General features: G+C 37.1%; 1 protein-coding gene across 1 annotated transcript in view; it reads left to right on the top strand.

The window, feature by feature from the left end:
• LOC138002590 (leucine-rich repeat protein soc-2 homolog) overlaps positions 1-18,032 on the top strand; it is a 25,997-nt gene extending 7,965 nt beyond the window's left edge. Inside the window, exons 4-20 of the mRNA XM_068848609.1 lie at positions 370-493; positions 596-657; positions 885-980; positions 1,836-1,893; positions 3,634-3,696; positions 4,077-4,185; positions 5,057-5,150; positions 6,420-6,524; positions 7,062-7,130; positions 7,297-7,342; positions 9,427-9,492; positions 10,179-10,237; positions 11,625-11,712; positions 11,840-11,909; positions 12,560-12,627; positions 14,673-14,842; positions 16,942-18,032. Of these exons, the coding sequence (XP_068704710.1) occupies positions 370-493; positions 596-657; positions 885-980; positions 1,836-1,893; positions 3,634-3,696; positions 4,077-4,185; positions 5,057-5,150; positions 6,420-6,524; positions 7,062-7,130; positions 7,297-7,342; positions 9,427-9,492; positions 10,179-10,237; positions 11,625-11,712; positions 11,840-11,909; positions 12,560-12,627; positions 14,673-14,842; positions 16,942-17,013 (1,419 nt within the window). The 3' untranslated portion in view covers positions 17,014-18,032. The remainder of the gene's footprint in view (positions 1-369; positions 494-595; positions 658-884; positions 981-1,835; positions 1,894-3,633; positions 3,697-4,076; positions 4,186-5,056; positions 5,151-6,419; positions 6,525-7,061; positions 7,131-7,296; positions 7,343-9,426; positions 9,493-10,178; positions 10,238-11,624; positions 11,713-11,839; positions 11,910-12,559; positions 12,628-14,672; positions 14,843-16,941) is intronic.
• The last annotated feature ends 3,987 nt before the right edge of the window (positions 18,033-22,019 follow it).

The following is a 22,019-nucleotide window of genomic DNA, read 5'->3' as shown; positions in this document are numbered from 1 at the left end:
AATATAGTTTTGCAAATAGAGTTTGATTCCTAGAGGATTTGTTTGGAACAATGTCAAGATGGGTGCTGCTTCTTTGTTTTGGGATGCCAAAGTGACCACCGTGACGTATTGTGCATTCGCTATATTGATACATGTAGTTATGCTCAAATGTGTTTAAAAGTACAAAAATCTTAAGGACAGTAAAGAAAATTAAGATGATTATCTGAAATCAAACACAAGAAGCAAAAAAATCCCAGTTGGCAAGGGGCATCCAGTTAACTATTTGCAAAGTAAGGTCATCAATCGTGTCATTATAATAATTAAGAAACCCGGCTCTCTTTTGATTACTTTATTTAATCACTGATTAAAAAAAATATTTTGTTTCCACAGTTAACCCAATTAAAGGAACTCTATTTGTATGGCAACAAAATTGCTACGCTTCCACCGGAAGTTGGAGTGTTAAAGAACTTAGAAAAGTTGGCATTAAATGAAAATAACTTGACAGACTTACCAGGTACAGTAACTTGTTAAGAAGTTTAAAAGCATTTTGAGAAAATGTAATTTGCTATGTATGTCAGGCTATTGTTAATTTTTTCTTTTCCACTTCATGTTTTAGACACTCTTGGTAAGCTCAAGAACTTAAAATTACTAGATTTAAGACACAACAAGATGAAAGAGGTGAAGATTTTTTAAACTTTTTATTAATTTAATAATTTACATTTCTTATCTATTGCTCATTAACCCATTGACAGCTCAGGTGCTCCAGGACACTCCCAGTTGACAAGTGAAATCGTCTGGCGTTAGACAGACCAAAATCTGTTGTCTCACTCCCAGGAGTCAGTGGCTTAATCCTATTGGTTTGTGGGTTTCTTAAAGATTGATTCCTGTATTTTTTTCATTTAAAGGTTCCTCCAGTGGTCTACCGACTCACATCACTCAGAACTCTTTATTTAAGATTCAACAGATTGGCTGTAGTGGATTCTAGAATTGGAAACTTGAGAGTAAGTCGAGTTAACTTAAAGTTTGTTTTTGTTTCGAAGGAATTGCATGAAAAGTAACTTTGTACCAATAATTATATATTGTGGCACAATCACCCGGTGGGCTTAGTATTTTACTGTTGTTCAGAAATTCTAGTTGACAAGGCATTTTCTCCAATTTTTGCCACCATTGTGATGTTAACAAAAAGAATGCAAAAAAGAAGCAATAACATGAAAAACAGGAATGGGTTGCTTTTGTTCCTGTATTCTAACATCTCACAGGGACAAAAATACCTTGTAGGGGACTTAGTGTCCTATTGTATTTAACACCCACCATAGGGTGAATCTTTAAATAAAAGAAATAAGAAATTAAATAGAACAAACAACAGTAGGAGTTCTCGGGTGTAAGGAATTCCTTCACTCACAATACAGTTGTACTTATAATATCATGTTCAGATTTAGCTGTAAAGATGAGTTTGGGGTCTATCATAAATGCACATTCCAGCCCCGGACTCCAGTATCTTGGGCCCGGTTGTTCGAAAGCCAATTAACTTGATCCAGGATTAGTGTAAACTTTTCTTTCATGTTGTCAACTTTTTGTGAAAGTTTATTTTGCTTATTTTTGTTTTTCAAGGTATACTTTTTCTAATGTAAAGTTTTGTGAAATATCAGCATTTACCAGCATTGGGAGTAGAGAAATAAACTCCTTGGTTAATTTTTAATGTGGGATTAGCGTTAATCAGCTTTTGAACAATGGGGCCCTGGAACTACTTATTAATTTTTTAGACCTGAGACAGAAACCATACACTATGATATTATGGCTTTATGTCTTGGTTTAGACTTCTCCTAAGTTCAAAAATATTATTGTTTGATTTTCAGTTGCTTGAGACATTAAGTCTAAGAGAGAACAAGATTAAAGATTTGCCTTCGGTAATAGGTAGGGACACAGTCATGATCACTGAACAAAATTAATGATTTTTGTTATCTAGAAAATGCATCCAAATTTCAAGATTTTCAACATTTTGAAAAGTGGGAATTGGAAGCTGACATGTTCCTAGCCTGCGTTGCCGGCAGTTTGGTGAATTTTAGATACTTCTTTTCACGGGGGTTGACTTTTAGAGTGATTGGTGCTGTATAATGACCACATAAAAACCTGGACCTGAACTGAGGTCAAAAAAGAAAGTGAAGTGGGAGGGGGTAAGGAGGGGTGAGAAACTGACTGCAATCAACCCCACAGGAATTTCGAAAAAGTTCCCCTATTTCCAATCATGTCTATTTACGAATGCGATGACACATACAATGTAAGTCTAGTAGAGTGTGTAGCACGTGTACCAGGAAAATCGAAAGACCTAAATAGTTGTACAAGTTTTTGAATGAATCTCAATCCAGAGCAGAAACTCCACCTGCCAGGGCAAAAATGGCCTTTAAGTGCGAGAACGCCTGAATCAGCAACCTCACTCCCAAAAGAAATGCTCCCAAAATGTCAAGAGTAAACTCACATCATCGTCCTGAAATGGTTGCTTGCGGAAGTCTCTCATCTTTGGTGCAGAAAACGTTAAACCCTCTCTTGAGAAGGCTTGTCTTTGAGGCATTTTGATGATAATTATAAGACATAGAGAACTGGGAGTCAAAAGTCTTAATACATCCCTCTTCAGGGGGAATTCCAATTGTGCAAATCAAATACTGCAACAGGAAGAATCAAAACAATTCCTGAAGAACGTTGCAAGCAAGAACTGGTCTGTAGCAACGACTGAAGCATAATTTAATCTGGTCAGATTTCTCAAAGGTGTGATTACTAATGCAGGACACATCGTGCTAGTTGTCTTCTCCTTTATTTTCAGAAAAAGTTGAAATATGAAGCTTTTGCCAAATCCAGTGGGAAGGACTGCTATAATATCACCTTCATTTATTAGATGCTTTACAGCATCTCTGCTCTTTAAAGTTGAACAGCAAAAAGTCCAAAATCCTCATGCTTCTGAAAAGAATTTTCAAGGTTCCTTTTAAAAACAGATTGTTGGCTATGAAAGGGAGCACTGAATTTTTACTGACAGGCAGATTATTTTGACACTTTATCAGCCAATCAGGAATGATATTTTCCTTATCTGCTGGTGAACAGGGTTTAAAAAATCTTGTTGGGTTGATTGTAGGTAGTTTCTTGCTCCTTCTCCTCGTTCCCCCTCCTCCATTGCTTTCTTTTTTGACCTCGGTCCATGGCCAGGTTTTTTACATGGCCATTACATTCAACCCATTACTCAAAAGTCAACCCCAGTGGAAAGAAGTGTCTAAAATTCACCAAACCACTTGCTACTCAGGCTAACATGTTCCCTAAAATTTATCAATTCTGAACTTTGCAACTTGTTCATGTCTAAGAATTTCCAGTGCATTCGTGAATCCTTGCCTTTTTAATGGAGGGGACATTTTAATGGAGGGGTTTTGACTGGTTAACACATTGAATCCTCAGGCACCTTAAAACACCCCCAGTTGACGAGTAAAACGTCTGGTGTTACTCTGTAGACAGCAAAATCTTTTAAGTTTCACTCCTACATGTAGGAGTCAATGGCCTAAGAATGCTGAATGTTTCAAATGGTAAGGTTATTACTCAAGCCATGCTGTATTACCTATTAATAGCTGGTTCATATTCAATGTCTAAATTATTTTCAATTGATAATTTTTCTAGGTCGTCTTGTTCATCTTGTCACTCTTGACGTTTCACACAACAACATCACAAGTATTCCTCAAGGTAAGCTGTGGTACGTACAGTAGAACACTCTTGTCGACACCTACCATGTAAATGAAATTGTTTGGGAGCAGGATTTGCATAGTAGTGAGTGCAATTTATTGCCGTCCCATGCTTAACTTCTGGACTTATGTGGGGCTCAAGTTTGTTTGTTATACACTGTCACAAGGCATTTTTCTCCTGGCACTCCAGTTTTCCTCTCTCATTCAACTCATTGGGAATAACAATGAGCTTCAGGTCTGAGCTAGAAAGTAATGAGCAATGGGTATGCAGGTATCCATGGCAAACCTTGCAAATGGCCACCACCACAATGACCATCACACTGAAGCATTTTAGTATTCAGTGATAGTAGTTGGAATTAATCTTTTCTCTTTTTTCAACAGAGATTGGAAACTGCATACAAATGACTTCACTTGACCTTCAGCACAATGACATCCCTGAAATACCCGACTCTATAGGTAACCTGACAGAAATGACCAGATTGGGTCTCAGGTGAGTTAGTTTAATTGCTCTCTTTCAAATTTAAGAAGATTGTCATAATTATAGTTTTTCTCTGTTATTAAGCAATGTTACGAGTATTGTTTTAAAGCAGAGATGGTAAGAAACTGAACATAAGAGCCGATTTACACAGTTACCGTACGATTTTTGTCGCATGCGGCAAGTTCACGACAGGCCTACGACATGAGTTACGATTGTCGCAGCGTTTTAAATGCTACGACATTTTTTCTGACGTACACAACAATCGTAAATCATGTCATGGGCCTGTCGTAAGCCGATGTCGCATGCGACAAAAATCGTACCGTGTAAATCGGCCCTAAGATACCACTGAGTTTTGTTTGTTTTTGTTTGGTTTTCCTCTCGCAAGTAAACAGTATTACACTTCAGACTTCAACTCGCAACTCCTCAACAACAGTGAATAGCATGTTATTATTTACACTGATTTTAACATTCTGGAACCTTCCAAAAGTTATTTAGCTATTTTAGCTTACCTGTTTAGGGAACATTACATGACTATGCTTTGTAAAGAAGATTATGCCAACTCTGAAAATTATACATGTACACTGTCATATTGCAAAGCATTGTTCTGGGATGCTGATTATGCTAGAAATTTCTGGCTTGGTCGCACAATCTATGAAAGCGTTTTTTTTTTTTTTTTAAGAAGGGGGAACTCGTGCATCAGCAACAAAATTGGCCTTTTTGTTTATTTTTATCAGAAATGTTTATAAATTAAATTGCTGATGTCACAGACTGAGATACATCAACATTTAATTTTTTTTTTTTTAAAAATGTGATTTAAATTTAAATCTTTGAGAATACTTCTGTCCAAGTCCTTGAATATTAAGTAACTTTTTGTTTTTCCTAGATATAACCAGCTCTCTGCTTTACCAGCGACATTGGCACACTGCACAAAAATGGATGAATTTAATATTGAAGGAAACAACATCTCTGAATTACCTGTAAGTTGATTTTCACACTGAAAAAATGTACACCTGTTTTTAAAACACCTGTTTTTAAACTGTTGAAAGATTATTTTGAACATCATTTTAAATTTGTGTATGATCAATAATCAGCTGATCCTTTGTTTACTAAGTTGCATACTGGTAATCAAAAGTTTCATTCATTTGTATAATTTCTGTCTGATTTATACTTACAGTGCGAGGCGCCTTACCGTGGCAACCTAACAAGGTTTTTTACAAATTGTCTGCCAATCAGAAGGTGTGAATTTGATTGACAGTCAGGCCTCCTTGCAAAGTTCGCACAGTTTACGCATAAATTGTCAAATGCGAAAGTTTGTTGGGTGGCCACGGTAAGGCACATTGCACTGTAACTTTGTACAAATGTATACCTTTCATGTGATGTAAACTGCCTTTTGTGTTATGATCTGTAAGGAATCAGGGAGCTACCTACGGTCGGTGGCTCAGTTGGTCAAGCATCGAACATCAGACTTTCAAGTATTCTTGGATAAGGACTATAAGTTAAACAGCCCAAATACTGTTCATGAAGAACAGGGGGGAGACCCCAGTGTTGGTGGTTTATCTCACAAAGAATGGCATTAAACTGCTATGAGACTGTACGTGATATGTGCAGTATATAAATTCCCATTACCATTACCTTAATGTTGTGAACATGGTTTATGTTACAGCAAGTGTTGATATACTTGATTGTGGTACCTTTGATGTTAGAGAAACCAGATTGAAGGTCTCCATTGAGGAGTAAATTATAAATCTTAGTAAAGCTTTCAAAGAATTAAAATCCATATTCTCTCTTTTGGGAACAAATTATTAAAAAGGTCCAAACTAAGTAGTTTCCAGTATACGGAGCATTTACAGTGTTTATGAGTGATGGCTTAGGGCTATTCTGAGAGAAGATGTTATGCCTTGAACAGGAGTCGAACCCATGACCTTCATGTTACAAATTCAGGTGCTTTGCCCCTGAGCTATAAGAGATCTGGGCTAGGAAATTAAATTAAACTGGGTTCAGCTGGAAAAAAATTGTTGTATTTCTTTGACATTGTTAAAATGCAGCAGTCTCCAAAATGTCTTAAAGGATTTCCTTGTGTCATCGTTGAAAAATGCATCTCTTTATTATTTGCTGGGGTTAATATTTAACATCTCCTTTAGTACATTTTAGAGGGAGTATCATGTACCTTGCATCGTCATAGTCAGTGCAAGAGGAATAAAGGTGCCTCTCTATTAAGCATGACATGTTTGTTTTGTTTGTTTCAGGACAACCTCCTTCATTGTTTAAGAATGCTAAACAATGTGACTTTGTCAAGAAACAACTTTGAGCATTTTCCAACGGGACCACCAAAGCAATTTTCTGCCGTTGAAGTAAGTGAAAATTCATTTGCAATTTGTTTGTTTGTTTTCTTCTTTTCTTTGACAGTGGGAGAATGCTACCTACATGTAATATTAACTTTGTTTATTCAAGGTTAAGACTCTTAGGATCCCAAAGGTTTGTCAGGCTGGCATTTTCAGGAGATTTAGTGAGAGCCATGTGCATGTAACAGGTGGAACTGCCCCCTTGTGGAAATCAACCCAGTTCTTCCCCTGCATCAATCTTGGAGTTCCAATAATATTGAATCAAGTTTCCCCCTCTCAGTCTTTTGAGTTGTGTAATACTCTTTTTCAGAGCCAAAAGAAGCATGACCATCACTGTTTTCGCTGTTATTTGAGGAAACAGCCTAAACAAACAAAAAAATGGTCATTGATACAGTATCTTTATGGAAAGTGCTGATGTATGGTATTTTTCCCACTAAGTTTCTGTTTACAAAACAAAAATGGAAAGCTTTCAGATAGGCAACAAATGGTTTTACCGCTATCGGTAATAGTAATAAGATTAACAAAATCTTGTTCTATTGTTTTCAGACGTTTATAATGGAACACAACAAAGTACAGAAGATTCCATTTGGAGCATTTTCAAAAGCCAAAGCTTTGGTAAGCACACATAATAGTTGATTTAATCTCATTCTTATATGCACGTAAATTATTGAAGTACTGTAATGAGTTATGTCATTGCAGTTGACATGCATGCTAGATGCAAATTATCTGCTGTCAGTGATTCAAAACACTGACAAGATTTTTAATTCTTTTCTTCCCAAAGACAAAACTTAACATGAAAGAAAATCAGATTGCAGCTCTTCCACTTGGTGAGAATTTTATCATATATTTTTTTTGTTAAGAAATGCAAGGGGCTATTGTGCATTGCAAACTTAAGACAGTAGGAATGGGACTGCTGTGAATGTCACATAATTATGTCCACAAATGCCGCTAATTAGATTCAAGCGGATTTCAATAAACATAACAATGTGTCTCCTAACTTTTTTCCCCATCTTCAATGCGACTCATGTCTCTGAATACAAATGGTTAAACAGGGCTTGAAATTGCGACCAATACATTTGTGACTGAATTTTATCCCTTTGCAACTTAAGTATCTGGATAAGTCGAAAATTTGCAACTTGTTTTCACCTTCGCTCCTTCAAAACAAGGATTAGCAGTTGCCATTTTTCTGCTACTTTTGGTAATAATTATAAAGAAAGAAATGACAAAATTATTTTATTTATCACCGTGAATTTTCTGCGATGTTTAGTGCACAACTCCATTTCTTGCTAAGGGTGCGATCGGATTGAAGGAGCTGTGCTGCCAGCTATAGGCGCTCGGCTGCTGAACACGACCCATGTATGACCTCGGGGCACAGCACCACAGCCAGATGGAATAGGCTGGGAGTCGATTTTGCTGAGGGAGGAAAACCGGAGTACCCGGAGAAAAACCCTCAGCCTGAAACTCAGCCCACATATGATCTCGGGGCCGAGAGTTGAACCCGGGTCGCAGAGGTGGAAGGCACGGTTGATAACCATTAAGTCATCCTGACTCCCCTTAGGGTTAAAGGGATACTCTGTTGGATGTCAAAATTGGGTGTGCATTGAATTAGGTACATGTACATGTACATTAATTTCTGGACATAAGTGCCCACATGTGTGCGATTTCTCTAGACTGCCATAACTAACAACATCGACGTCCTCTCAAACCTTATGCCCCCTTAAACCCTTTTTTTCCAAAGCGTGACAGTTAACAGATTTTACTAATAATGCCTGATGACTTTACTCAACAATCAGGGGCCAGTAGGTGAAAGGGTTAATGTCTTAGTATGGATTGGATTTAGCTACAATTTGACAAACTAACATGTGCAATAATTATTATTAAACTGGGTAGCCCCTCAATTATGTTTCATGATTTAAAATATTTTTAAACCTGGGGTCAAGTTATAAGGAGACTTTTCCTGCTAAACATTGGACATTCGTCCATTTTCTTTGTTAAGTTTGAGGTGGGGCAACAGCAAACTTGATCTGGCTGGCAGTATTAATCCTGTTAACAATGTGGTGATGGAAAAAGTAACTGCTTGCTAGAATTTTAATGGCAGATTGGGGCCCTTCATTGGTCTAAAATCTCTGACAATGTTTAGTTCTCATTAAGGCTTTCAAGATATCCTCATTTACATGTAGTATAATTATACTAAAACAGTGGATAGTGTTGAATGTGCACACTGATTGGCTACTCAAACTCCGAATATCCTTTGCTATTCACCTCCAAGCAATTCATGCGGAATTTGCACCAGAAAAGGTTGTAAGGAATAAATTTAATAGTTAAAGTCATTTTTTTGTGCTATATTATCTCACTTTATCATATCTCTCAGATAGTATGGGCGCTGTAATTGGCTAAATTAGCGGGTCGTATTCTACAGTACGGCCCGCTGTACAGCCCGCTAAATTTAAAATTTCAACAAAACATCATCTAGCGAGTTTTTCATGTCATTTCTGTTGCATAAACTTGTACTGAAAACTGTTTGAATCTTGCAAGCAACTATTTCAAACTTAACAGCCAAGAAGATTTAGTTTTTGGGATTTTGGCACGGCATTCTTTGTGGCAGTTGAACCTTCCGCTTCACTTTGACTAGTTTCCTTGCCCACACACCGGTTAACCTCAGAGATATAATAAATATCTTACTAACCTCGTTTTCTCGGTCCGTACTGAAAGTTACGGATCCAGTGTTTTTTCCCATAAATCAACGGGAAAAACCTCGGCCCGTAACTTACAGTACGGACCTCGAACTCAGTTAGTAAGAGGTATGTCTTGGTTTACAAGCTAGTTGTCCATCCTCAATGAACCCTTTCTTTAGTTTAAGTGGTTTTCATGGCACGTTGTGTTAATTCTACTCAATTCAACGGAATTTCAGATTTTGGCAGCTGGGTTAGTCTGGTTGAGTTGAACTTGGGAACAAATCAGCTGTCACGGCTTCCAGGTAACTCAGAATTATTATTCATGAATGCATCATTTTCAATTAATTTTTAACTCCTGATGATAGTAAGGCAAGGCAAGTTGTTAGTGAGTGGGGAAGTGTCGTCTGTTCTCTGCCTTTAAAAGGAAGCTCAAACAGCATCTCATTAGCAATTTTTTCAACATTTGATAAATATGTCCAATAGTTTGGTATATTTAAATTATTTTTAACTAAAACAGGTTTCTTTTCTTAATTTTTATTTATAGTTATCCTCTTTTAACTGGTTATTGATTCATTGTAAATGCCAGTCGAAAAGCCCCGTGGGGAACTGTCATCTTTTTAAGGTTATTATTATTATTATGTGTCCCAAATCACGGAAATATCATGCTGGAAGTTCTGGCGCAAGCTGCAACAAGCAGCCTCAGCAATCCAAAACTTGTCTCAGGATCCGGGCTGAGCCCAACAGCACGGTCTTTTGCATTATGTGGGTCTGAAGCCCAACATGGATATCCTCTAGGTATTTTTTCCAGTCTGTCTGTATAGGTCCCCAATGCTCCTATAACAATTGGTGTAATTATTATTATTATCACCATCATCATTATTATTGTTGTTGTTATTATTATTATTATTATTATTATTATTATTAGTAGTAGTATTATTATTATTATTATTGTTATCTTTTTAAAATAGTGTTTTTTTCTCCTGTGCAGAGGATATCCAATGGCTGACAAATTTAGAAGTTTTGATTGTTAGTAACAATCTTCTTAGGGTGAGTCAGTGTGTTGCATAATTTTCAAATTCAAAGAATACATTCTGTACATTAGGGGCACCCAAGAAAAAAAGAACGCCATGTTTAAAAAGTGGGTAGCAGTGTTTTATTGGGCTTATGCCAAGTGTTTTAGACCCAATAAAACACATGCTGCGACTTTTTTGAACAGCTTCAAAAACATTCCACAAAAAGCATGTCCCTTGGGAGTCCAAACATTAACATACATGTCTGTCAAGAAAAGCAAACTACATGTATGTTACGTGCAGTGACTTTATATCTGATAAAACACAGCATACTTCACTAATAATGAGGAGGTTTTCTCAACATATTTTTTATTAATATTATTATTGAAGTCACTGCATGTGATGTACATGTATGAATTATTAAAAACATTTGGTACCACTCAAGGATGTCTCCCACATATGTATTGGATTAAGAAACTTTTAATAACAAAGTGGATTCAATAATTATTTGTGATTGATGTGGGTCTTGAGGAACCTTACTCACCCACTTTACATTGCGCGCCTTTCTTGTTGTTGTTATCCGGGAATTTGGAGCGTCTACAGCTGTACTTCCATAATTATATGGGCAAGTATTGTTGAGTTATTTTTTTCACTCCAGAGAAAAATTAGAACGACTTTGTCAGGGAAATAAAAAACACTTTGAAGATCCTCGAGGAGGATTATCTAGTGAAATTAAATGGATTTCGATTGGAAAAAGAGCAGAATACCTTCATTTTGGGCACTTTTCTATGAAGCGTGCAGTGAATTCGAGAGGGAGATACAGTTTCTACGCTTAGTACTTGGTTGTTTGAACTTTTAACTGGACCTTAATAGGCATGGAAACAACAAGGCAAGATAGTTTAATTTGCTGCTTGCACGGTGCTTGGTAAATAACCTTAATGCCAGCGGTTAGTGTATGAAGACAGTTTGAGTGTAGCATTAGATGAAATGCCCTTACTCTACATTTCTAGAATTTCTTCTATTTCAAGTTTACCTAGTCTTCAAACAGGTGTTGAATCCAACAACAATTTCTTTTTCCTGTAAATAAACACAAGCTGACCTTCTGACCTCTATAGTTTTCAATTAACTTAAATAAAATTGTCACACACAAGGGAGCGCTTGCTTGTCTGTATTCCATCAAATTAGTGGTGTTGAAGTTGGAGAGCAAAGGAAGGGAGCACTTGTTGACACTTATTGGAAATGACCTGCATATAATTACTTGCATTTTTTTGGACATACCGGTATCTCATTTCGTGACAAAACGTGATTGACTAGAGTAGGGTGCAGCTCGACTGGCATAGTTCTAAGGGACTGCATACCAGCAGTCAAGTATTGTCAAGTTATGTTTTCTGAAAATGGTCTTTCTCTTCATAATAAAATTGCAGAGACTTCCACGTGGTTTAGGTGAATTAAGAAAACTAAGAGTACTAGACTTAGAGGAAAACAGGCTGGAGTTACTCCCCAATGAAATTGGTGAGGTTTTTCTTTAGATGGCTTTTTTAAAATAATGATCATTTGTCATTTAGAAAACTACAGTCTGATGCAGTCTGTTGATAGTTTTGTCGACTCTAATAAAGTGTAATTGAACTTTGTCTTTTAGCTTTCCTAAGGAATCTGGAGCGACTAGTTTTGCAGTCTAATAATTTGACCACCCTTCCCAAATCAGTAGGGTGAGTAATCTTTTCTACGAACAAAAAAATTAATTTGATCATTAATGAGGTAGGAGCCAATTAAATGTACTCTGGTAGTAAAACTAAGACAAACAGAGTACTGGTAGCACATACCTTGACCAAACAGTGTCAAATGGCATTGAAATGGAAGAAATTGGAAGACACGTTTGATCAAGACCGAGTTAATTTTGGGTTTGCCTTGGATTTGGCTCGATTACCAGCCACTGTTTCGGGAAATGAGCCAGCACTCACTCTCGAACTTGAGTGAGTGGTGAAAATCGAGCCTAGCCTTGGGTTGAATGGAAAAAAGAACCAGTTTAAGTGAAAGGTCTTCATTGACATCTTGGCCTAGACATAACTCAAATTTTTGAAAAAACGGGATAGGAGGTGCTTCCCTTGTGTTTACATCTAATGGTAATCTCTGTTGAGAATGATAACTATGCACTCTTTATTTCAAAACTTTGCAAGATTTTTAACCAGCACACTGTTTGAAGAGATTGAACGACCTCTGATCATCTGTGTGTCATGAGTCCATTCCTTATTCTGCTCTGATCTGTAACATGTCATTGTAAATTCTATTAGCTACAGTAAAATATCTATCATGTCATATGGATATACTATATCAGTTGAAATCAAGAATTTTTTTTCAGTTACTTGACAAATGTGCAGTTTCTGAGTGTGGGTGAAAATGATCTTACTCATCTTCCTGATGAAATAGGTATGGTGCATAATAAATATTATAATTATTATTATAAGTATTAGAGAGCCCTTCTTTTGCTTAGGCCAATTAAATGTAGAATGTCATAAAAATGAACAATTTAAGTGCAATAGTAATTTTGTCAGGATGAGGCATTCACTCATTTACAGTGTATACAGTCAATGCTTTACATTTATTTTTGTTTCTCAGGGCAGCACATCCTACACAAGCAAAGTACCTTAAAGGCCTACCTTCCACCGACAGGCTTTTTGACTGTTTGTTTTTGTTATGGAAATTCGCATTGCTTATCATAGCGATCTGATTGGAGAAATTTTAGCTTTGGTGGGATTTTCATATTTGAAAATTGTTCCACAGCACACAATGCTTGTACGGTGAACGTGGGCCTTAAATTTTCTGAATAGATAGTTAATTTTCCTTTCTGGCATTAAATTAGTCTGTTCCACTTACATTTATTTATAAAACCAGCTTGCTTAAATCAAACTTCTCCTTTAGAACCATTGTCGGCCCTGTGACCCTCTGAAAAGTAGCCTTGATGCTCTTTCATGGAACTAGAGGGCCGGGACTCATCCAGCGAACTAGGCCACTAAACTAGGTTCAGGTCATAACTTTACACCTTTAAGGGGGGTGGCTCTTAACTACCAAACTGTTGCTATGGACCCATTCAAATAATCCCTTTAACTCTACAGTTACCATTTTTTCCAAGTGTGTTCTATTTAACATTTCTTTGTCTGGTTCGACTCACAGCCATATTTGGTAAATCATGTGACCAAAACAGAAAATGCCTAAAAACTCAGCGAGTTACCGGTAATGATGCTTTGAACAAATTTTTAGCGCAACAGTACAAGAATAGTCTAACACAAAATCATCTGTAGCATGGATTAACAAAAAGTTATTTCTCAAAAATATTGTGGTGTCATAAGGGCCTCCTTTCATAAACTTTTTAAAATATCAGTTCCATTTTTGTCCAAATAGGAGTTTCATGCTACAGTTTACGAAAAATGATGGGATGGTTCCCATCCAGTGAAAAAACTGCCTCTTCCTTTGAGTTCCTGAGGGTTATTAGATGAAACGCACGGCAGAGGTCTGGGACTAGTTGTGCATGTGCCTTCTGATTGAAGTGATGTTGGATTTCTATGGAAAGCGCTACTTAAAAAAACCAGCCATGCAACCTTTTTGTAGGGCTCTTGGCTAAAAAGCTTCCTTAGCAACCATTGTCTTTCTGTAGTTATGTGCCACCCCCCCCCCCCCCCTCCTCCACACACACACACACACACACACACACCCCCTTATAAGAAAGCACTAAAAAGAAGTTTTTTCTTGGCAAAAGGCAAAGTTCTTCCTTATTGGACAAATGATGCTCAGGCACCAAAACCACCCTAGTTAAAGGTGTAGGATAATTCTGAAATAATTGCCTCTCACTGGTGGCAAAGTGTACGTGTACCAGCCACAGCTTTGTTTGAAAGCTGGGCTTATCTTCTTCCCCATAGTGCAGACCACAGGGTCCGTACAAGTGATAAATGGTCACCTGTACTTCCCTGGGCTTTTGACCACTTAAAATGCCATAATTTATCATTGCTTAGAGTGGATTTCAATTGAGTGTCAAAAGTAATTATTAGTGAATTGCTTTGGTTTTGCATTCCTTCACTCAGTGATTGGTTCAAAGTTCTCGTGCCACTTTTTCAACCAATCTGAAGTGAAATGAAAACCAATTGTGGCTTGCACGTGCACATTTTCCTGTGCTTTGTGTGGGCTACGTGTAATTTCTTCGAGTTTTGTTTGGTTTACTGGATTGTCTCTGTCCCTTTTTGATTGGCTAAAGTAATTACACATACTTTAGTTTTGGTTTAATGACCCTCGATTAAAACTCGCTGTAACATGCCCAGTGATCTATTTTACGAATTCAGGTTCATTAGTTATATTATAAAAAATAATATAAATTCTTATACATGTAAAGTAATAGAAACTAACACCGTGTGTGAATCGTGGCATGAAACCATGTCAGGATCAGTTAATATATTCTTCTCACCTTCTTGAATCGGTTCCAGGTAAAATGGAATCTTTAGAGCAGCTGTACCTCAATGATAATGACAGTCTTCAAGTACTTCCTTATGAGCTGGCACTGTGCAGTGCACTGCAGATTATGAGTATAGAGAACTGTCCCCTAAACAGTATTCCGGCTGAAGTGGTCGCTGGTGGACCCTCGCTAGTTATCCAGGTAATTCTCTATGGTATCCAGTCACTTCGTTCCATGGTCAGCTCGTTCCAAATTACGGCCAGATCCTTTCACAAAATAGTCAGATAGTTAAACCCCCTAAACCCAAATTCAGGGTTTTCAATAAGAAGTTTAAAATTCAAATCTAGTGAGCAAATCAGACAGCTTACACCAAGTACTGGACTGCTGGACTGCTCCCTCAAAAACGTATGTGCTCGATCTTTGATATGGACAGGGAAACCGAAATCGCTGCCGAAATTAATTACTCAGAATTTGGGCCTCTCTTTTGTTTTTCGTGAGCAAAACTTTCCGGATCCAAGGTACATGTTCTGTGCGAATGTTTCTCATACATGTTATTTGTAAAATTTGGGGTAACTTCCAAGGAAAAGTAGGCAGCACGTTTATAATTATGTGCGTTAGACAGCGAATCTCGCCAGCCGCCGGCTCTTATTGAAAACCCTGCAAACTAGCAATGTTCGATTTGCTATAGACTTGCCACAAGTCGACCTCACGATAACCCCAGAAGTGATTTTTCGTACGCGAAGTGAATGAGCGAGCGACGAAGTCGCGCGTATCTAGACGAAGGACTTTTCGAAAGTCTAGATTTGCTAGTGCTTTCTTTAGAAGATCAAGTAGGCTTATTCAAGTAAATTCGATCATTAAAGTTGACTATTTTGTGGAACGATCTGACTTGGAACGAACTGACCGTACTTCTTTTCTATTACTGCGATTTTCATAATTCTGTGGAATCTCACCTTCAAGCATCAACCACCAAACTGCAATCAATCAAATTTCTGAACATACATGTAGCTGGGAAGATTGACTCTGGCTCTGGAAAGTGAATTGGAGTTTTCATTTTGTTCACAGTTTGAATGCCATTACGGTATCTTTTAAGAGGTTCTTCAGTATTGCTGGTTTTCACTCACGTGATCAACAGCCATGTTTTTCAACGAAAACAAAAGGAAGTGTTTGCATCATAATAGAGTTAAATTCCCGGAGGATTTGGTCGGGGCACCAACATGGCCGCCTTTTCTTTGTTTAGGGGCACCAACATGGCGGTTGTGACGTCATGTGTAAACCGAGAATAAAAGATTTGTATAGATTCTATCTGAGTCAAGTACGAAGGTACCATGGAAACCAAAGATGCTGATTGGTAGGTGGTGTCACACATCAATTGATTTTGGCATCCGTGGTTTCAGGTCAACTCTTGGCTTGGTGTCAGAAGTTTGATTGGTGGAAGCCAAAACACAGTTTGGCTGGTGGCACTTGAAGATGAGAATCCACAGAATTATCAAAATCGCAACCCCCATTGATGAGTAAAATTGTTTGGCATTAGAAAGAGTCAGCTTTATAAGTATTGCTCTTAAGAGGGAAAGGGTTAATTTATTGTTTTACAATCAACTTCAGAATTGATTTACTAGTACGAGTCAGTAGCAGTTGTATTCATTGAAGTGGCAAAAAACGAGACATTTAATATGAAACAAAAAGGGAGTCTGAGAAATGGATTTAAATTTAGGAGGGATTAATGCCCAAAGGCATGGTTTTTAACTTTCAAGGTTAGATTAACTGGAGTGATAAGTAAGCCTAATAAGTTGATACTTTTTGTTAATGCATTGCATGACTCTTGTGTGTTTATTGTGCGCACACTCACGGACATTTCAAATTTATAAAAGAATGTGTGTGCCTTTTTTGGTGATATTATTTTGGCTTTTGATAAGTTGCAGTTTTGTCTTTCTGATATCACTGTTTTGACCAAGTAAAATTGCTGTTTGTTGTTTGTGGTTGTCGATTATCGAGTTTAATGTTATTACTGTTTTCCAAGCCCCTTACCGTTTCCCTTGGGTTCACTTTTATTACCGAGGATTGGCCTTTGGTAAGTAGGGTTTCATGTGGTAGTTTCTTTTGAATTCAACAACAAAAAGTCATTTTACAATAATTTTGAAATTATAATCCCTGCCTTCCTTTATGCTGTATAAATACAGGTACATTGTACACTGGAATATATTTGCATACACTTTTCATGCAGAGGCAGATTTTCTGCAGAAACAAAAATTGGGTCTGACAGGAATGTGATGATATGTTATCCTTTTTCTTATGTTAAGTATCTGAGGATTCAAGGACCATACCGGGGCATGATGACACAGGCCGCAGTTGTACCTTCCTCTGATGTGTGAGATGGCCCTCAGAACACTGTCTGCCAGATAATGTTCATAATTATTATTTGTATGCTGTATTGCAAGATTAATAGGAGTTTTGTCGTTTTTAATACTGTAGGAAAGAAAAGTCGCCTTTCATAGATTTGACTCGAATCTAAGGTTAATGTTAAGGGTGCAAGTGGTGTAATCGGTACTCAAACCTTCAGTGAGCAGTAAAATAGTCTGCAAGCCTCAGGCATAATTATTTGACCTTGAACTGTACCTCAAGTTGAGTGATAATTAGCAACTATCCATCACTAACCACTAACACTGAGGTGAATTGTTGTTTTAGTGTATAATAAAACAGTGAGATAATATACCCCAAAAAGATGAGTTTAACTAATTTATTCCTTCAAAGATAATTTACAACATTTTCAGGCACAAATTCTGTGTGAATTGCTCGGATGTGAATAGCAAAGGCTATCTGGAGTTTGAGAGCCAATCAGTGCGCGTGTTCAATGCTATCCACTGTTTTAGTATAATAATTATTATCAAATGATAATTACATTTATCATTATTTATAATAATAAATTTATTATTTTTATTTTTGTTCATCTTGGGCATGGTTTTGCAAGGACATGCATTTCCCATTTAATTAAGGCCTGTATAATTACAGGTATGCACAGACTGCATGCACTTCAATTTCTTGATCCGTTTCCCAACAGTGTGAATTCTGAAGTTATGTGACACCTAATTTCCGTCCTTAAAAAGACATCCAAAAACTTCGTGCAGTGCAACAGATTTTTATAATGTTTACCTGACATTTTCAAAAGAAGGTATCACATTATTAATTTAACATTTGTTTAGATGGTTATAATGGTATGCTTCAAAGTACCATTCATACCCAGACAATGCCGGGCCAAGATATTGGACACTAATTTGAACAATAAACATAAATAATATTGCCCCTATAGTTTGTAACTTACAGTATTTTTTTTTCATCACGCCATTTTGTAGAAATAACGTAAAAACAATTAATAAAAAGACCCAGCTAAAAATGGTAGATTATTAAACTTAGGTACTGAGATTAGGCAGGTGACAATGATTGTCATTCACACTCACGCAGGTTTATTCTCAAGCCCTGGTCAAGTGATGCACGGTAGTTATTGATAGTTTTAACTCGCAAGTCCTTTTAAATACCATTTTCATTCACTTTGAACAGATTCAATTTTATTCACAGTTTTGACAGCAGTCAATGGTGGCTTTTTCTTGACGTTTTTATGTGTCAGGGACTGGCACTCAGACGCTTGCAATATAGCTTGCAATATAGCTTATAGTACAAAAGCTTTTACTATCTTTGTCTATCATCTAAATATTCAACCTCGTTCCCAGGGTGTCCATTGTCATCAACAAAGAGATCCTGGGGACAAGATTGCAACGTATTGGCCACGAAAGTGATTCTTTATGATGGTTAGAGGCAGAAGAGTCTCAAACTGTCATCAGCTACTTATAAAAAACCACTACACCTCTGCTTTCCACTTTAAAATGTGTTGTATAGATCCACTAGGAGACTGATAAATTTAGTGATAAACACATCAGATGACTGACATTTTTATCTACCAGTGAAATTTTATCCTGTGGTCTAGCTTGTTATTTGAACATTGGGCACTGGATGTCCCATGTCATTTCCACATGAGTTATGGAGTTAGCTATGTGTCAGTGCTATGGAATATAGGGGGATACTTCTTTCCCATATCTCTCACATACATAGGCTTTCCCATAGCTTACATATTGGTACAATTAGGCCCCACATCAGTTCCATATCATGTCTGTCATCACTTGGAATCTCATAACATTCACACAGTTTCTTTTTAGTAAGGGCATTCATTGTCATATTTCTTCCCTTGGCTAAACATCCAGGGTTTTTTCCTATAAGAGTGTGTTAAAATGACCCCTTGAAAATGAGTGTTTTTCATGAGTTTGTTGTATCATTCAATAGGGAAATATTTTTTTCTTAAGTTAAGATATTTATGTAGTTGTCTTCCACAAACATTTTGTACTTTTGTATTGTTTAAGAATCCTAATTACATCCAACAGAAGTTTGCACTTCCTCTCTTGTAGAGAATACAAAATTATTGCAAGATTGAATTTTTCAATTCTCTATCTGGCGCGAGTTGTTCAAAAGGTGGATAGTGCTGTAGATTGCAAAACCAATAATATTGCGCCATCCAATGGATAGTGATTTATCTGGTGGATAGCGTTATCCACCTTTTTAAAAACTGGGACCTGAAATTTTAAACAGGATAATTCTATCACATTATAAATCCGCAAAGTAATATTCAAGTTATATTTTGAAGGGACTGTTTTGTTGGGTATGGTATTTTACTGGTGACTATCCTGAAAGTTTCCAATGCATGCATTATTGTCATTCTTGCATTGCAAATTAAAGCAGTATTAATATGGACAGGTCAGGGGGTTTGTTTGGCTGGTGCTATAATTTGTAAACATTCACCAAAGGTTTTAAAGTCTCCAATCATTACTTTTCTTTATTATAATTTGGTGTTAAGTACTCTAAGTTGCTTTCACTGAAGTTTGATGAAGTGGTTACATATTTATACACATTATGATGTCTTGAGTGTGTAGTATCACAGGGTAATTTTGCATGTCAGAGTTTTGCTGTATTTTGATGAACCTGTAGCAGCAGGGGAAGCCAAAATACAAAGAAAAATACTCATTGACATTATGTGCAAAAACATCTAGTAAGTGATTTATTATCCAGCTTGTTCTGCAAACAGAGAATATATGGAAAGAAGTTTTTTTTTTCGGAGAAGTGTGAGATGTGCAGCGACAAAATGTGCTTGGTTCTGCAATAACAGTACAAATAACTACGTGTACAATGTCATTCAGTGTGCTTTCTGTTCAGTATTAAGAGTTGCATACTAATACAGGATAATGCTAGCCATATTGTTTACCTATGCACAAAATAATATTTAGGTGTGGTTGTCACAAAACCAAACAATGTAGTGAATGTGGCCACTAGTTTGTATATATGGGATATTGACCGAGGTTGAGGTCAAAACGGCTGGATATTCGCCAAGTTCTTTTTTTGCGTGTTTCGTCGAGGTCCATAAACACGCAAAAAAGAACGAGGCCAATATCCAGCCATCTTGACCGAACAAGCTTGGTAAATAAAGGATTTATTACATGGGATTAAACACCAAAACATTATCTTTGATCTTGCGGGACCAATCGAGAAATCCCGAGCGGGCAAGATAGCTCCATCGTGCCCGCTCGGGTAGCCAATCACAGTGCGGGATTTGGTTCATCTTGCCCGCTCACCGAGCTAGTCATACCTAGTACTTGACATGCGCTAGCCCACATGTAGAGCAAATAGCATTGAAACACCTGGTAATTTAAAAAGGGCTTGAGGTTATTCAATTTCATTCTTGTATTTTGCTGTTTATAGTAATTAATAGATCGTTTTCACTGTCACGCAATAAAAGAATAAATCAAAAACTATCCAGTGCAAAACGCTAAGAAATTGTTATGTTATAGAAGATAAAGAAATAAGACACTTGTCCAAGTTTTAGGCCTCTGCGTTTCCCCAAACTTCAGATATTCGTCGAAATGTTTCACAGAAATTTACAGAGCCCAGTATGAAAACGCCATATTGGTGTACTTCAGTGGTACACCAATATGGCGGCCGGAAAATAGTGTAAACATCTGGAACTTACTTTGGCTATCTAGGCGACTGATTATCAGTACTGAAAAAACAAGCATTTACATAAGCACTTTTCCTAAAGCTCTAACTTCTAAAAGGGCTCAAAATCATGAGATAAGTATATATTTTTGAACAAACTTGATCGTAGCCTTGTGTCACGCACCTACATAATCCCGAGATTCAAAATGCTCTGGTTTCCAAACGAAGCACGATATCGAGCTGTGAAATCGTCAACAGATATAGATATACCGCCTCTTATGCCTGATGAGGATAAAAACTTTGGTGGATCTTTAGTTTTAGATTTTGGAAAGTGATGACGTCACGTGAAAACGATCTATAAGCCAATTTCGATATATTAAAATTCAGTCCTAAATAAAAGGCATCATCTCGAGGCTCTCGGGAATAAACTCCTACAAATCCTTATATTTTTTTCTCAGAGCCTCGAGATGATGCCTTTTGTTTAGAACTGAATTGTAATATATCGAAACTGATATATTGAGAAATGAATAGTTGACGTAGAAAATGTATAGATTCCTTTTTTTAAAGTCTTATCTCAATAAAATGTCCGTAAAGAACGAAAGGCCTGCTGTGAAATTCCAATCGTTGCTTGTCAATGTACTAAAATTCTTACCAGTTGTCAAGAGGATCATTCTTGAACTGCAAGAAAGTGGTGTGACCCTAGCTCGCACATCATGCAACAATGTATGTAACAAAAGTAATTTCTGGTAGGCGGGTACGAAACAGAGGCCACAAGTCATTGGTGATTGTTTTACCAATGCAGAAACAACTGTAACTGTTCTGCGCTGTACAAAGATGCAGACAAACAGGCCTGCTCCAAGTACCAGGCAAAAACCAGAGTAAAAGTGAAGCGCCTGGTACACGTACTGGAGCGAGAGTAACTGACGGAATACAGTCCCGACCATTAATACCCCCATAATGCATTCCTAACCAGATTGGGAACACAAGGTGTCAAAGAATTACATGGAATAACGCGTAGAAAATCATTATCTCCTATACTGCTTACTGGAAGTAGTTCGCATTTTACCAATGCTAACCCTAAACCCTAAGCCTAAAAACTTTTGTTTACGCCTAATTAGACCTAAGGTTAGCTTTAATGAATGTTTGGGATTCTTTCCGTATTGGTAAAACAATGACCTTTGTTTTGTACCTGCGCATTTCTGGTTCATGAAGAGCTAATTTATCGAGTCCATTTTTTACTTCTTGGAAATAACCAGCTTCAAATCGTAGGAGTTAATTAGTATGCTTATTAATACACCCATTACTCTTATTGTAAAAAGTAGAACGTTTTTCATTAAAATCTTAA

Source organism: Montipora foliosa, chromosome 1, assembly GCF_036669935.1.
Source record: "Montipora foliosa isolate CH-2021 chromosome 1, ASM3666993v2, whole genome shotgun sequence".
Taxonomy (NCBI): domain Eukaryota; kingdom Metazoa; phylum Cnidaria; class Anthozoa; order Scleractinia; family Acroporidae; genus Montipora; species Montipora foliosa.
This window is presented reverse-complemented; position numbering and strand designations above follow the sequence as displayed.